The sequence below is a fragment of the Cyprinus carpio genome, chromosome B25, assembly GCF_018340385.1.
Source record: "Cyprinus carpio isolate SPL01 chromosome B25, ASM1834038v1, whole genome shotgun sequence".
In the NCBI taxonomy this organism is placed as follows: domain Eukaryota; kingdom Metazoa; phylum Chordata; class Actinopteri; order Cypriniformes; family Cyprinidae; genus Cyprinus; species Cyprinus carpio.
This window is the reverse complement of record NC_056621.1, coordinates 5,436,155-5,452,397: the sequence shown is the minus strand read 5'-3', so window position 1 is coordinate 5,452,397 and position 16,243 is coordinate 5,436,155. Positions and strand designations below refer to the sequence as shown.

At 38.0% G+C, this 16,243-nt stretch overlaps 2 protein-coding genes and 1 pseudogene across 2 annotated transcripts; all 3 read right to left on the bottom strand.

Moving 5' to 3' along the window:
* The window catches only part of LOC109045640, a 638,390-nt pseudogene that overhangs the window by 63,691 nt on the left and 558,456 nt on the right, over positions 1 to 16,243 (bottom strand).
* Positions 8,064 to 10,454, bottom strand: LOC109091569 (serine/threonine-protein kinase pim-1-like). Its single transcript, XM_042752806.1, has 7 exons — positions 10,352 to 10,454; positions 9,959 to 10,141; positions 9,502 to 9,596; positions 9,340 to 9,390; positions 8,832 to 9,210; positions 8,567 to 8,743; positions 8,064 to 8,432 (listed from the first exon to the last, which is right to left on the bottom strand). The coding sequence occupies exons 1-7, from the start codon at positions 10,452 to 10,454 to the stop codon at positions 8,311 to 8,313; spliced, it is 1,110 nt and encodes a 369-aa protein (XP_042608740.1). The 3' UTR covers positions 8,064 to 8,310.
* Positions 12,150 to 15,890, bottom strand: LOC122142345 (cadherin-related family member 5-like). The gene is made up of 2 exons (XM_042752704.1): positions 15,752 to 15,890; positions 12,150 to 13,524 (listed from the first exon to the last, which is right to left on the bottom strand). The coding sequence occupies exon 2, from the start codon at positions 13,354 to 13,356 to the stop codon at positions 13,054 to 13,056; it is 303 nt and encodes a 100-aa protein (XP_042608638.1). The 5' UTR covers positions 13,357 to 13,524; positions 15,752 to 15,890; the 3' UTR covers positions 12,150 to 13,053.

The following is a 16,243-nucleotide window of genomic DNA, read 5'->3' as shown; positions in this document are numbered from 1 at the left end:
GCATTTCTGACATAAGTCGAGCCTTCAGTTACTTCACAGATACAAACACAATTCAACACATTTCCATAATCGCAAACTTTAATTCCTAAATACATCACATATTTAGACTCTTCATCCTCTGATTTTGCATAAATGATCACTCTCTTTAATTCCTGATGGGGCGGGCTGGGATACCTTTTGTTTGGGGATAGACCCTATTTTAAGCAAGCAAACAGTATAGACATAGATGGGCCTAAACTTTAATTATAATTTTTCTCAAAAATTCTGAAATTCCTGATGGGGCGGGCTGGGATACCTGAGACATTTTTATGCCTCTTGCTACATTATGTGTGTTACAAATGACACATCTTTTACAAAAGTTTTCGGCAAAAATTGTAAACCCCTTTGTAAACCTCAATTCTTTCATTTGCATAATCATTCCCCCTTTCGATGCGTGGTCTTTTCCATGCATCGACTTTGCATAGTGAGGAAAGAAGTGTTTAGGTAAACAAGGCTCGCCATCTTTGCTCATCCATACTCCATCCACCACCTTACAGCCACACTGCTTCCATTTATCTCTTTCTTGCCCTGAGGCAAATGTCTGCATGTCCTGTAAAGATGAAGAAATGTCAGGGTTACTTTCAGATAACAAAGTCCACTCTGGTGCTTTTGTCTGCTGAGATGCTGCAACCTTCGCAGTTGTGTCTGCTCTGGCGTTTCCTGTAGATACAAAATCTTTGTTATTTGTATATATCTTCTTTGGCAACAAAATAGCATCTAGCAAATCTGCTACAAGAGGAGCGTTTAATATTGGACACCCATCTTACTTCAAAAATTTTCTGTGTTTCCATAGCATTTCAAAATCATGAGCAACTCCAAATGCATAACGCACATCTGTGTAAATCGTGATGCATTTATCTGTCATTAGTTTACATGGCTCTGTTAAGGCGACAAGCCCAGCTGCTTGGGCTGAATAATTTGATGGCAATGAGCCAGAAGTCACGACATCAAATTCAGTTGTTACAGCATAGCCAACCTTATTCAGGCCTGTTTGTGGATCTTTAAAAGCTGAACCATCCACAAAGAGGACATTTTCACAGTTTTCAAGTGGTACGTCAGAAAGGTCTGGACGTGGCGTACACACTTGTTCAAGTGTTGTTAAACAACAATGGTGCTCTTCCCCATCCGCTTCTGTCGGAAGGAGAGTAGCAGCATTCAAGGTTGTGCATCGTTTAACAGTGATCAAGCAAGATAGTGTGGTATCGCAACAGACAAGTTGTCGATAAGTGTGATGTTTTCTGTTCTTGCAAAATCATGGACACTGCGTGAGGCACCATCAATGTCAGGTCAGAGTAACCTACGAATTCTCTAGACGCCATAACGGCCTGTTCAGCAGCTGCCACCGCCCTCAGACAGTGTGGCAGGCCTGCTGCAACCGGATCTAATTTGCTTGAAAAATATGCCACAGGTCTCAATTTGTCTCCATGATGTTGCAACAGTACAGAAGTCATAAACCCATTTTTCTCATCTACCATCTGAACAAAAGGCTTTGTTGGTACCGGCAGTCACAGAGTGGGCGCAACAGACAGCTGAACCTTCATGTTCAGAAATGCCTCTTCCACTTTCTCTGTCCACTCAATTTTGTCACATGACTTCAACCCCTTCCCTGTTGTAAGGGCTCTCAGAGGTTGCTCAAGAATCACATAATTTGGAATAAATGTTCGACAATAGGAACACATTCCCAAAATGAAAGCATTTGTTTCTTTGTGAGGTGTTTTTGGTACATCTTTTATAGCTTTAACCCTTTTTTTCAGACAGTGATTTGCTGACTCTATGGCCCTCCTGAGCCAGATGCTTCAGGAGAGTTACAGTATCAGTTACACATGTAGACTCATCACGAGCACACAAGCAAAGATCATCCACATACTGTAGCAAAGCTGTTCCGGCTGTCAGGGTCAAAGGTTCCAAACTTCTCCTAAGGGCTTCATTGTATATCGCAGAAGCCCTGACCTAAACGCATAAAACTATAGCCTTTGCCCTCAAATTCGAATGCAAACCAGAATTGGCTGTCTTTATCGACTGGCACACTAAAAAATCTACCACTAAAATCTGCCACTGAGAAGAATGTTGCATCTTGTGGTATCTGTGACAAAATTGTGTATGGATTTGGCAGTGATGGAGCCCTTTGTCTGACAGCAGCATTCACAGCCTGTAAATCTTGCACAAAACGCTACTCTGTGGGTTGACCTTTGTCTCTTATCTTTTTCACAGGAAAAATTGGAGTGGGGAATCATTGCATGGCACTATTATTCCCTCTTTTAATAGTGACTCAAACACTGGTTTTATACCAAGAATTGCCTCTGGCAGATTTTGGGCTGATCACAACCGGTTCACATCCTTTAATCAATCGACAATATGTGTTTTGACCACAACTCTGATGGCACTTCTGCCAAAGCCGGATGTATGTCTGAAGCACAAATATTTGTCATGCAATGATTTTCCCTTTCTTTTTGGTCAATGGGTACCACAATTCTCTCTACCCCAATTTCATGCTTGCAATCTGACATAAACGCTCCCAGACTCTCACTGTGTATCTCCCTCCAGTCAGTAGCACAAACACAGCTTTTCACAACCAGCCCTAATCTACACCATGTCTGTCCCCCAGCCTTGGAGAGCGATAAGTGAGGCACAGAATCTTCTGCCATTAAGTAAAACTGAAGCTGTTTTTCTGTCAGACAAACTGAAACTGCACACATATTTTCTGCCCAAAACATTTTCTCAAAATTCAAAGTTTCTCCTTTTTCTCCCTCAAACCAGTCATTCTCATACTGGTCATCTCGTTCCACTATGACATGTGACGTGCAATGCAATTTGTTAGGCAACATAATTTCTCTGTCAAATGGTTTGGTTCGACTTTTAGTCAGTTCACACATCATTTCAGCCCAATCATAATTTATGATGTGCCATTCATATGCCCGCTTTGGCTCTGCTTGCAGACAGCAAAATTGCTCTCTCTCTGTCACACAGACTGCAACCAGTGTCAAATTTAGTTTGCACAATAAATCTCTCCCCATTAAGGGCACTGGGCATGCTGGAGTGTAAAGGAAAGCATGCTTCAGCATCTCACCCCCCTCCGTTTCACAATTTGGGGCACTGTGAATTTTTCACAAATTATGTGCCCTGATGCAGAAATTGACTCATTTGTTTCGCCTGTTAATTGTGGTTGGCATGGCAAGTCACATGGTCGTATAGCTGATCTTGAAGCCCCAGAATCAGCTAAAAACTCAATCAACATCCCCTCTACTAGCATAGGATATTTAGGCATTTTCATAAAGGCTTCACTTTTATACTTTATCGTACATTTATCAGAATTTTCATTAACAAAATCAGACGTACACAAAGGAAAGCAAGCTTTTTCTTCATTGCAGAGAGCAGAATGTAAGTCAGTGTATGTGTGTGTGTATGTGGTTAGAGAGTTTTCACTTCCCTGACTTGTGGCTGTTGGCTGCTCGCCCTGGACCCCTCCTCTCTGCTCTCCATCTTCCTTGCTTCAGTCTGCTTCTTGATTCTGCTGGTCCTCTGGGCAATCCTTTGCCCAATGACCGTCCTTTTTGCACAGTCTGCATCTGGTACACTTGTAGGTTGCATGTTTATTAGTCTTGCAGATCCAACAACCCCATCTCTCAGAATTTCTTTCAGTCTCATTCGGATATCTTCCTCCTCGTCTTTTTCCTTTTCCCCCTTTTGCTTGTTGGTTTCGCTGCACAGAATACCCCCCAGGTTTCGACACGGCTTGCACTACCGCCAGCTGCCACTCTCTGTCAGTCTTGGCTTTAACTCTTTCCTTCTTCGCCATCTGCATTTCCTCTGCATGCAAAGCGTGTGCTAAAACAGCAGATAACCGTCCACTTTTCCATTCAATGTAGCTGGTCTTGACCGCTTGTGTGATTTCAGGTCTCAGTCCATTCAAAAACCAGCTCCGCAGATGACACTCCCATGTGTCAGGGTGATTTCCTCGCTCATCTGGTACCTCTAATCCGCTGTGTTTGTTAAAAATCAGATACAGGCGGTTGTAATAGTCCTGAACAGACTCATCTCTGCTCTGGCAGCAGTTGCTAATCTTCGCTGTGTCCACACGCGCTGGAAATGCTATTTTTATAGCTCCAGCCAGCTCTTCAACGGCTGTGCGGTAGTCTGCATTAGCTCGGTGTTCCCATTCACAGTGTTCTCTCCGACAGTCTTCTTTCTGCAGCTTTCCACTCACTTTATGCCAGCTCGTAGCCCCCCGTTTCACTACCAGCAGCCTTCTCAGTTCGTGCATGGTGGGGCTGAATTCTTGGCAGAAGGTGACTAGTTCTGCGGAAAATTTAGCACCTGCTTCATCAGGGCTCGGCAAGTGAGCCATCGCTTCTTTCATATCAGTCACAGTCCATGGTCTAAAGACCATAATAGGCCCATCAGGACCTGATACTTCTTCTTTTACTGTTTGTCTCGTTTTTCTTTTTCTTGTCGGGGGTGCTCTGCGTGCTATTTCCTCTTCAACTTCTTCGTTGGGGGTTTCAGGAATCATTTCTGGTTCTTCCTCTATTTCTTGTCTCCATTCTGGTTCTGCCCACGGCGCTGTTGGTCTTTTCAGTGGAGAGCAGTCGAGGTCAGGGTCCATTTTCACGAGTTGCAACTCCGCCACGGGATAGTGAGGATAGGGCGGTGGTGCATGTTTAGAAACAGAAACATCAGAGCGGTTAGTAGGTCTGTGTGATGCGATTACTTTTTCTTCACATTTTTCATTTCTCTTTTCCTCTTTTCTACCTGCTAATTCTTTCTGTATCGCTCTTCTTTCTCTCTTATCTGCTTCCTCTATCCAATAATTCACCGTTTGCTCACATTTCTCACACATATGTTTCACACAACACCCTTTTTGCCTCTCACTTCCCTCTTCGATTGATTCCTTTACAGCACTTAATCTCTTGACACACAGCATTCCCTCTTTCGGAAAACCATGATACTTAATTAATTTCCCCATATCTTGCATGCATTTCTGGCCATATACTTTTTTCATTTGCCGAAATACCGGTGTATCATATTTAATGAGCTTGCTCTGGGACTTCCCCATATTTGCTGTTTCTTTCTCTGTGGATACCCTTTGGTGCGCCTAATAATCTGTCAGACGTCTCTAACAGATCTGACTTTTCTCCCTAAGCCGGAGAGGCAGAGCGCTTCCTGCAGCTCTAATTAATACCCGCACAGTCTCAATTCCCCTCTTAGAAATGTGTTAACTGCTTGCGCGTGATCTCAACTTCTTGCTTCGAAATATCTGGATCGCTCTTGATTATAGTCTGTCTCTTACCCGAGAGTCCTGTTGCCAGCCAGGTTCTTTTCTGATTCCGGTGGTGTCCCCTCCGGGCCTCGGCGGTCGGTCCCTCTCTCCCTTAAATCTATTCGGGGTTAGGGCTGAACTTCTATCGTCCAGGATGATCAGTCACCGTCCGCTCACAGGTCCAGAAGACACATCCAAGGAATCCCACTTCTGACGCCAATTTGTTGGGGCAAAATTAAATCAACTCTCATCAGCATTAGAGACAGGCTCATTCTCAATTTTATAATTAAAAAGAAAGCTTTTATTCTTTGCAAAGAAGGTCAGACAGTCATACAGAAACACAGGTCGCTGCAGAGTGTGACAAAGAAGGGAGGGCGATCCTCCGCTTTATATCCCCATTCCCCAGTCAAGGTTAGAAACTCTTAACAGCTGTACTTTTCCATCTGTTTCCCCCATTTCTATGGCCCCAAATGACCTCTCAGGTCATCCTCAGGCATCTGTTTCCCCCCAGGTGTCTCCCTTCTGCACCCAACACGGCTCCGTGGACCACCTGTTGCCCATACAGCTTACTCTTAGGCCCTAAACCCATCTCTCACTGTGTCCACACAGCAGTTCTAAGAAAACACATGCATATATGGTCATGCAGAAGCAATGTAAATGAATTTTTCCACTACAAGATTCATAAAATGAACCTTTGAGCTATTTCAGGGAAATGGTGTATCATTGGTTGATATACTTTCTCTTCATTAGTCAAGATTCACTTGCACAATTCATGCCAAATTTACAAAAAGTCTAATAATAATGTTTAAAAAGAAATGTGCTTGGCAGTTTATGACAACTAGATGAACCATTTTGCATTTAATGACTTATACGATGAACAAAAGACCAAATAAATACAAGATTAATACAATTGCAAAACAATACAATAGAAAACTATATAATACATTTTGAGCAACATGACATTAGCAACTGATAATGTAGGAAACCGCAGATAAATGTGCATAATCAATTGCATGAATGTACAAAAGCAATCGCAACTTGTTCAAAAGAATGAGAAACTGGTTTTATGATGTGTTTTTTGCAAAACTATGAGAATACTTTTTGTGCTCAAAGAAAACAAAAATAACAATTTATTTAACAATTCTTCTCCACCGAGTTACTGTCTTCTACCATTTTGGAGAGTACCAAAGAACATAATCAGTGTTGTTTACACTTAGGATAAAGTGTACGTACAGTATGCGTTGTGATACTCTCCAAAACGGCAGAAAACAGTAACTAAAGTCTAAAGTTCACAGCCCTTCACCGGCTCAGATTTCGGCGACACACCTGCACGAGAATTAGTGCTATTTCGTCAAAAAGTGATTACAGATAACGGTTAAAAAATGTAAATTAAAATGTTACATATTTATGTCTAAAATGCTTATTAAACGAGTTTAAATGTAAAATTGTAAACTATGCTGTACTCACACAAATAAATTATTGTATTTCGTCTTGTATTTTGTCCATGTGTTCTTGCTTAATAATAAATGTTAATCTTTTGATAACAACTCTTTCCTTTAGAAATTCAATTTCTGGTTTTTAAATTTCCAGTCTATTTTAAGTCAGCAATATATATATATATATATATACATATATATATTATTTAAGTCATATATTGTTTAAAAATAGTATATATATATATATATATATATATATATATATATATATATATATATATATATATATATATACATACATATATATATTTATATATATACACATATATATTTTTTTAAACAATAGATGACTTAAATAAAACAACCCAGCATGTTTGGTAAAATATTTAGCCCAACTAGCTGGGTCAAAATAACCCAGCATGTGTTCTGTCCAATATTTACCCAGCACTGGGTTGCCAAATAACCCAAGTTGGGTTGTTTTTAACCCAGCATTTTTTTAGAGTGTACATTATGTTACTTTAAAAGTAATCACATAACTTGCATTACTTGTAATTTGTTACCCCCAACACTGCTCTTTCTGCCATATAAAGATATTCAGAAGATATAAAAGGTCAAAAACACACCATAAAATAGTGCATAAAGCCTCTTCTAAGCCATATAATATCTTACCATGTTTAAATTCCATACCATGATTCTTGAGTCCTGCATTTCAAAACATATGCTATTATATACTGTAGCATGCTGCTGATATACAAGGACAAATCAATGTTACATCTTTGTCTTACCATCTTTTAAAAGTTTTTTAATATATTTAAAGGAAAACAACTTTGTGTTGTTTGATATCATGTTCTCTCTATTTCTTGATGCCAAAAGGCACTTTATGTAAATAAATTCTATTAAAACACAGTTTCTCACTTTTACTTACCTGCATTTTCTCTTCTAATTTCTACTTACCTCTGACTGAAATTTGCTATTTTGGTCCTGTGAGTATTATTGAGATTTGTATGATAAAATGTTTGTGATGTTCCCAGTTTGTTAACCTATTTTGGATTGAAGCATCTGCTAAATGACTAAATTAAAACATTAATTTTTTTTTTTTTTTTTTTTTATTTATTTCAGATTTGGAGTTTGTAGACCAGGTATCAATGACAGCACCCCCTGTGGCTACTATAACAGGAACCTCTGGCATCATTGTGGAGGTGAAGACTGAGCTCTGGCATTTGGACAGCTGTGGCTGGAACCTCAGGAATGGATTGACAAATACCTCAAAAAGCAAAACCCAAAAAAAAAAAGAAGTATGTACAAACATACAACAGTAACTCCGTAAGCAGTACCACCAGACGCAAATATTGCTTCCTCAAGCCAAGGTGCAAGATGCTATACAAGGCTTGCTCACCCCGCAAGACGCAAAGGCGAGAGGAGGGATGGAAGCGTCTTCTGATGCAGCCCGCAAGACACAAAGCTGCATAAGAGACGCCAACTGGAGTGGTCTTATAAGACGACCTGAAACAAAACAGAACAGAACAGAAAAAAGAACAGGTTCGACTTTTTGATTCTTTCTTATGACTCCTAAAGATATTAATTCTTTATAGCTGATCTCAGGTTCACTACCTTAAACCAGTTGTGGGACATGATTCGGCCCAGACCAAGTCTCTGGCTTGGCTTCTCGTGCAGGAGAACCCTGAGGAGGTCACAGCATTCTGTGCAGGAAGACGGCAAAGACATCTGATTACTACCTCACACTTCACATCTGCTCTGTTTGATAATGTTATCCTAAGCTCTAAAATGTTTTGTATGATTCTTAATTATTCATTTTTTGAGATGAAGATCTCACCTTTTGACAGGCCGGGTTTGGACCAGCGCTTGCACTGTAGCAGGAACAGGTCATAGTCACTAGGGAAGTGTCCACACAACAATGCGAACATCACAGTCCCTAGTGACCAGACCGTCGCCGGCCCGCCGTAGTACTTCCCCCTGCTGTGGTACTCTGGAGGGGAGTACACTGCTGTGCCTGGAGGAGAGAGGAGATTGTATAAAGTGTAAGTTTGCAGCATGATTGTTCTGTATCTATTAGAAGACATTAATTATATCATACATACCAGAGTATGACCTGTATGGTGTCCTCCTCAAAATGTCCCCGCATCCGAAGTCAATCAGCCTGACTTCGGATGTCTCCCTGTTTACTAGTATGTTCTCTAGTTTGACGTCACGGTGGAACACTCCACGGAGGAGGCACATGTTTGCTGCATGAGCCGCCTGCCACATGATCTGCCGTGTTTTCTCCTCGTCGAGGCTTCCACCGTGACGCCTGATGAACTCCACGAGATTCTCACAGGGAGAGGGACATTCGAGGACCATGACGAAGTGGTCAGGGTGGTCCGTCCAGTCCAGCAGCCTGATAATTTCTGGCACTCTGGGACCTTTGTTTGCCAGGATGGTGAGGGCGATCTCTTTTGGAAGAGGTTTTGGATGATCAGGCTAGAAGACAGACAGTTCTTATGATGGTTAGATGGAGGTGGTTTCCCAAATAGGGATTTTTGTTAAATTCAATTCAATTCATTTGTTAATATGAGATGTTTTATATTGTTTAGAGTGCAATGTACTTACAATGAATATACATTCCGTGTGCTGGGTCTTCATTACATACTTCAAAGCCACCTGATTAACAAACAAAAAAATGAACTTAAGGTACACTAAAAGAGTAAAGGATGAGGATAATACAGGACAAACATTTTCTAGCTTGATAATGTGTTATTTATATCAACTTACTTTAAGACCATCATTCAAACGTCTGCCTTCGTACACCACACCAAAACCACCTTTCCCCAGCTGATCACCAATGGTGTAGCGACTGAAGATGTAGTCTATTAAAAGATAAAACAACATGAAAATCCAAACACTGAGATAAGTGTCTTGTGAAGTGTCAGGCAGTATTAAATCCACTGATCTATATCAGTGATTAAATCTAAAACCTATTTAAATAAATTTTTATGTAATTATTAATTTTACTGACTGAATAATAAATATTTATAGTTTTAACACACATCAGTACATTAACACATAACAGTGATGTTTTTAACATGTCATGGCCTTAACGTAGATTTTGTTATAGTATGGGCTGTTGCGTATTTTTGATATTGTGTTTGATGGTGTCAGATTTTACGTGATCAAAGTAGAGCTGTATTAAAATAAATGTTTTCATAAGATGGATGTGTCTGTCATGTACCATCACTAGTTCTTCCTGCCCATGCCACCTTCCTCTTCTGTCCCTCATCCTGCTGCTGCTCCTGCTCTCTCTGACCTGAGCTGCTCTCTGGGTGTTTTTTGGCAGCTCTGAAGAAAGAGCGCAGCCTCCACCACCACTTCTTGCTCTTTCTTTTCTCCTTCACTCTCTCTGCCTCCTTCCTCTCCTCCTCCTCTCCTCCTTCCTCTCCTTTTACTCTTACTCCTCCTTCCTCTCCTTCTACTCCTCCTCCTTCCTCTCCTCCTCCTTCCTCTCCTCCTACTCCTACTCCTACTCCTCCTTCCTCTCCTCCTACTCCTCCTTCCTCTCCTTCTACTCCTCCTTCCTCTCCTTCCTCTCCTACTCCTCCTTCCTCTCCTCCTCCTCCTCCAGCACCAACAGGGGTCTCATCGCGGGGATGAGGGTGTTGAAGCTCCGTGTTGGTGCTGGGTTTTGGGGGTGTACTAAGATGTTGATCGTACACCACTTCAACCGTCATCGGACTCACTTTTGTCACTCGCTGTCCCATCGCTGTGAAAACTCACCGACCACTACAACAAACCCACAAAGAATGTAAGAATGTCACGCGCTTTATATACTCCGCGAGTTCTATTCGAACGCGCTCTGTGGCGTCATAAGGCTTTGAGCGCCTCAGAACTTTCTTAATGATTCCTGTTCAGTCCTAACCATAAAACATTATAGAAATAAACAAATGAACTAATATTAAATTAAATGCATTTCTGTATTTAAATATATACATGTATACGCAAAATGCATATATGTAGGCCTATAGGACTATACATTATAAATGCTATATGTATGTTTTTTTTTTTTTTAATAGAAACAAATTCCTTTTGAGACCTGGCTCCATTGCTGCATACCTAAAAACAAATTCACATCAAGTTCAAGTTCAAGTTAGCAAAAGGGAACAAAATGTTGTGCCTGTATATATATATATATATATATATATATATATATATATATATATATATATATATATATATATATATATATATATATATATATATATATGCCTGGTTTAAAATTACTTGGTATACAAATTAATGAATAAGACATGACTTTATTAGTTTGGTAACTTCTTGTTATCTAATGCATCGACATTCCTGCACTGATTTAAGTGGCCAAACACGTTTTGGGGGTACATCGCAAAAACTCTGGTAAACATTTATTTATTGTATTTTTCTCCAGTAGAGGGCGACTAATCAACGTGTAAAATGTTCAGATTTGATTGCAGTTTGTTGGATTCTGAAGAAGAAACATCTCTGTCTATATTGTAGTTTTTTGGTATTTCAGTACATTAAGTTAAACTAAATTACAATGAGAATGTTGCTTTGGTAATTAAAACAAATATGGCATATTCTTTTTGTTTTACTTACCTACTGTATAACATCCCTGGTGCAGACTTGCTATCATGCCAACATTTACTTAGTTCACTTCTAAGATATTTCCTTTTTTCTTTTTCTTTTTCTTTTCTTTTTTTTTTTTTTTTTGTCCCCAGACCAAGTTTGTTTGACACAGTTAGTACTGTCTGAATATGGAGCTATTCCCTCTTTATATAAAAAAAATAATAATACTATGTGTTATAGCACTAAAGTGCTTAAAATGATATAATGGTACATCCAAAAAAAAAAAAAAAGTTTTTTTTTTGTAAGGAATATTTTGAGATACATGCAAAAGTAATGACCCAAACACACCAAACACATTCCATAAAAAAATAAAAAAAAGGTTTCTTGCTTTGGGGGGGTGAAATATGACCCTTGAAGACAGATTTTGTCAGACTCATTTGTACAGATCTTTTCCAGTGTGTTTCTTTGTGGTACAGATTGCAGTAAAAATAGCATGCAAACTAATAATACAGCATTCACAGACAGGTCCCAGTTCTCAGGTTAATCATTAATTAAAACTTATCTAAGCTGTTATAGAAGAATTTATGATTGTGCATGATTATGTGAAAGGGCACAGCAGTCCACTGCAACGTCACAAACACACAAATAAATAGGTTTACGTCATAAGGTTGTTATAGCAACTTTCTCTTATACAGGTCATAAATTATCAGCAATTTCAATGTTAAAATGCTTTCACTTATCCCTGGGTAATATGCAGTCAACTATAAGTAACCAAGAAGTCAAAAAACAATTTTATTTGCAATTCTGCTTGGTAACAGAATAAATGACAGCAGTTTTAGTAATTATTGTTTATTTCCATGTTTCCAGTAAATTGCAATCTACAAAGAATAGATTTTATAAAAAAATATTTGAATTAACTATTAATAGAAGTGTTTTTGTACAAAGCACTCAGTCAACGTGAAATACAGTTCTTAACCTATTTAACTTCTCTAATCTGATAAGATTTCTAAGCAATATTGAAACATTTTAGATTTACCTTTTTCCCCCTTAAAAATAATGTGCATTGATGAATCGTTCACAATAAAAACCAGAACATATATTTAGAAAGCAAACAGGGTCAATTTTGATTTCAGGTTGACCTTTCATGCTAGAAAGTGAAAATTATATTATATTTTGTTTACCATATTTACAGACCTATTAACAGAAAGCAATAGGGCTGGGTATTGTAATACTTTTTAGGCACCGACTGAATTGCCTCCATGCATAGAGTATCAAAAAACGTCTTGTCGTTCAGTACCATCCTATCAGATGTCTAAACTGAAAATTATTTGAACTTTATTAAAACTATTTGCACTGATTTATTGTGTTGGTTATATTTTGTTTCTATGTGCAGTGGCTCAGATGATGAGTCTTTAAATGTCTGTATAAACGTCGGAAAAATAAAACCAATGTTTTTTTGAGATAATGTAATAAAATTTCATAAAAATGGTATCAAAATAAGTATTGTTTAGGAACCGATATCAAAGTCAAGGTATCGGTATCGGACAATTTTTAAACGATACCCAGCTCTAGTAAGAAATATGACAAAGGAAAACATTTTTAAAAACTTTAGAACACATAAATCAACTAACTTGTAAAGAATCTTTTAAAGTTTCTGCTGTACTAAAGTGTCTAACATTTGAGCTCAACTCAAGTCCTTGTGTTTTGCAGTTGTTGCACTGGAGAAACAGTCTACAAATCTGACGACACTCCTTCCTCAACATCAGAATCCACGTCAGGCCTGTTTTCACCCTCGCTGTCATCATCTTCCTCACGGTCTCCATCCGCTTCACCGGTGTCGGGAATGATGACCACTTCCTCTTTGGTGTTGGGGTCGATATCTTGCTTAAACCAAACGCTTTTGTAGCCCTCCTCATTGCGGCGCTCTTTAGTCAGGATTGGTTTGACTTCCTTTTCACTGTCGATGGTTTCTGCCAGGCTGCTGGAGTCAGCTTGAGGGCTGCTGGTGGTCAGGAGAACAGCGCTGGGGGTCATTGTCTTCGGCGCTGACCCGCGTCTCTGCTGCGGCTTTAGTCCAGACTCCAGTTTGTTCTCCAGGTCTGCAGCTAACTTACTGTTCACACTCCCAGAATCATCATCGTGTTGTAAGCCCTCATTGCTGTATTGCACACCCTCTTTAGGACCCCCTGAGCCTCCACCAAGCTGTAGAAAGAAAGACATTCTCTCAGAAATAATCTCTAGATATAGAAAGCATTAACATTAATGGAGTAGTTCACCAGAAGTAATGGTTTTATGAACATTAAATGACTAGTTACTTGAGATTTTTTTCTCAAGAGAAGTTTTTTGAACAATTAAATCCAATGTCATAAATTAAAAAAAGAATAAAATACTGACAAATATGATTTAGATATATAATGTATTAACATTAACGGAATAGTTCATCAGATTTCAAGTAATGTAATAACAGTTTTATGAACATTGACAAATGATGCAAGAATCTGATTCAATTAATTTATGTGAGAATGCTTTTGCAATAAATATATATACATTTCAGTCCGAAAATTAATCTAAGAGTGGTTTTATGGTCAGTTATTGTTTTATGGACAATTTGGTTTGATTCAATGCAGCAAATGTCATAGAATGCTTTTATGAACCATTTAATGAACCAAGTCAAATTAAAATAAAAATAATTTTTAAGCATTGAAGGTGACAATTTATGTATAATATTTACAAACTGTTCAGCTAAATCTGAAATTTTACACAGGAATGGTTTAATAAACATTGAATGTGACCGATTATGTAAGAATGTGATTCAGTATGAACATTCATAGTTTTATAAACTATTTAATTAAATGTCAAAAACCATGCTTAAAAAAACAACAAAACCAAACAAAAAAAACACAAAATTATTTAATAAACATATAAACATTGGAATGTGACAAAAATTTGATAAGATATTAATTAACGTGAGAATTACTTTATGAACTATTCAGTTCGATCCAAAAATGTTATAGTACACATAAATAGTTATAGTTTTACAAACAGTTTAATTCAGTGTGAAAAAAAAATCTTTCTATGAACTTATCAGTTCAATCCAAAAAATTAATGCAAGGAATGCTTTTACAAACCATTGGAATGTGACAGTTTACAAGAGAATGCCTTTACAAACTACTTAGTTCAATCCAAAAATAAACGTAAAAGCAGTTTTACGAACATTGGAATGTGACAATTTGTTGGTTTTACAAGTGATTTCAATTATGAACTATTTGATTTAGAAAAAAACTTAAAGGGTTAGTTCACCCCAAACCCCCCCGAAAATTCAGTCATAAATTACTCATCCTCGTGTCGTTCTAAACCTGTAAGAAAATGGACTTTGTTCATCTTCAGAACACAAATTAAGATATTTTTGATGAAATCTGACAGCTCTCTGTCCATCCCATAGACAGCAACACAACATAAATTAAATCATGTAAATTTAAGTAAATTATATTATTTTTGCTTTCTTTGCACAAAAAAAGGTATTCTCGTAGCATCGCAAAATTTAAGTTGAGCCACTGATGTCATAAAACACATGGACTGTTTTACCGATGTATTTACTACATTTCTGGGCCTGGGAACATTTTAGTTGCAATGCTGTCTATGGAGGGTCAGAGAGCTCTCGGATTTCATCAAAAATATCTTAATTTGTGTTCCGAAGATGAACGAAGTTCTTACGGGTTTGGAACGACATGAGAAAGAATTATTAATGACAGAATTTTCATTTCGGGGTGAACTAACCCTTTAAGAATAGTTTTATGAACAATGAATGTGATTTGTTTTGCTACAATTTGAATGCGACAATTTATCCTAAAAATGGTTTTACAACTGAATGATTCAGTGTGACAATTTACATTGAATGCTTTTATTAACTATTTAATCGGTATATTGAATGTAAGAATAGATTTAGAAATTTGACAACTTAAGTGAAAAACTTTTATGAATGTTCAATCCGAAATTTTACACATGAATATTTTTATGAACATTGAATTGAATTGGAAATTTATGTAATAAATGTTTTATGAAGTTTTGGGCGTTTCAGTGTGACAATTCACATGAGAATGCTTTTATCAACTCATCAGTTCAATACAACAATTCATGTGAGCAGGGTTTTATGGGTTTCAGTTCAATATGGACAATAACCATGTTATTAAGATGTTTCTATTCTGACAATGTATGTAAAAAAAATGCTTTAATGAACTATTAAATTCAATATGGCAGTTACATAAACCAAACGGTTTTAATAAAAACCAACAATTCAATGTAACCATTTATATGAAAAGGGTTTCAAATAAGTATTGACCAATTTACTAGTCGTTAAAATAATTTTCAACCTAACTAGCATTTATTTGTTTGATGCTCAAAGAGGACAGTTTTCTGCATGGATACTCACTGTGCTCCGGAAGACGCTAGCCTCAGAAAGCTTCTTCCAGTCTGCGTTATGGCCCTTGATGCGGGTGCACCATCAGTCCAATGCAAAACACCAAACAGAGAAACAATAACCACAGCCAAAGATGCCCCTACAGCCGCCCATATCGCCCTGAACTGAATCTCACCCGTTTTCACCCAGCTGTCCCCCTGGAGCACACACGAGGAAAGAAAAACAAAATGTTTTTGTATACTTAAAGTAAACGTCAGTGAGTTTTACTAGAATGATACACACAAATGGCTGGAATTTACTGCAATTTCACAATTGCATTCATTTTGAATCACATGCTTTTGAATTTTGTGTTTTCACAAATAGTGCACACCCATATAGAGTGCTGCAGGGATGATGTATTAACTATTTTTGTAGGCCAAAACCCAGAAACAAGTTAGCATTTTAGCACTTCTAGTTCAATCGTCCCAAAGTCAATGGGTTTTTTTGAATGGATTTTGGGTGAAA

Excerpts from the sequence above, each read along its gene's own strand:
- LOC122142345 (XM_042752704.1), bottom strand. The coding sequence starts at position 13,356 with ATGACCCCCAGCGCTGTTCTCCTGACCACCAGCAGCCCTCAAGCTGAC.
- LOC109091569 (XM_042752806.1), bottom strand. The coding sequence starts at position 10,454 with ATGACGGTTGAAGTGGTGTACGATCAACATCTTAGTACACCCCCAAAA. Across the intron at positions 10,142-10,351 it reads CCGCGATGAGACCCCTGTTG|AGAGGAAGGAGGCAGAGAGA; the intron begins GTGCTGGAGGAG and ends GAGAGGAGGAGG. Across the intron at positions 9,391-9,501 it reads GTTTGAATGATGGTCTTAAA|GTGGCTTTGAAGTATGTAAT; the intron begins GTAAGTTGATAT and ends TTTGTTAATCAG.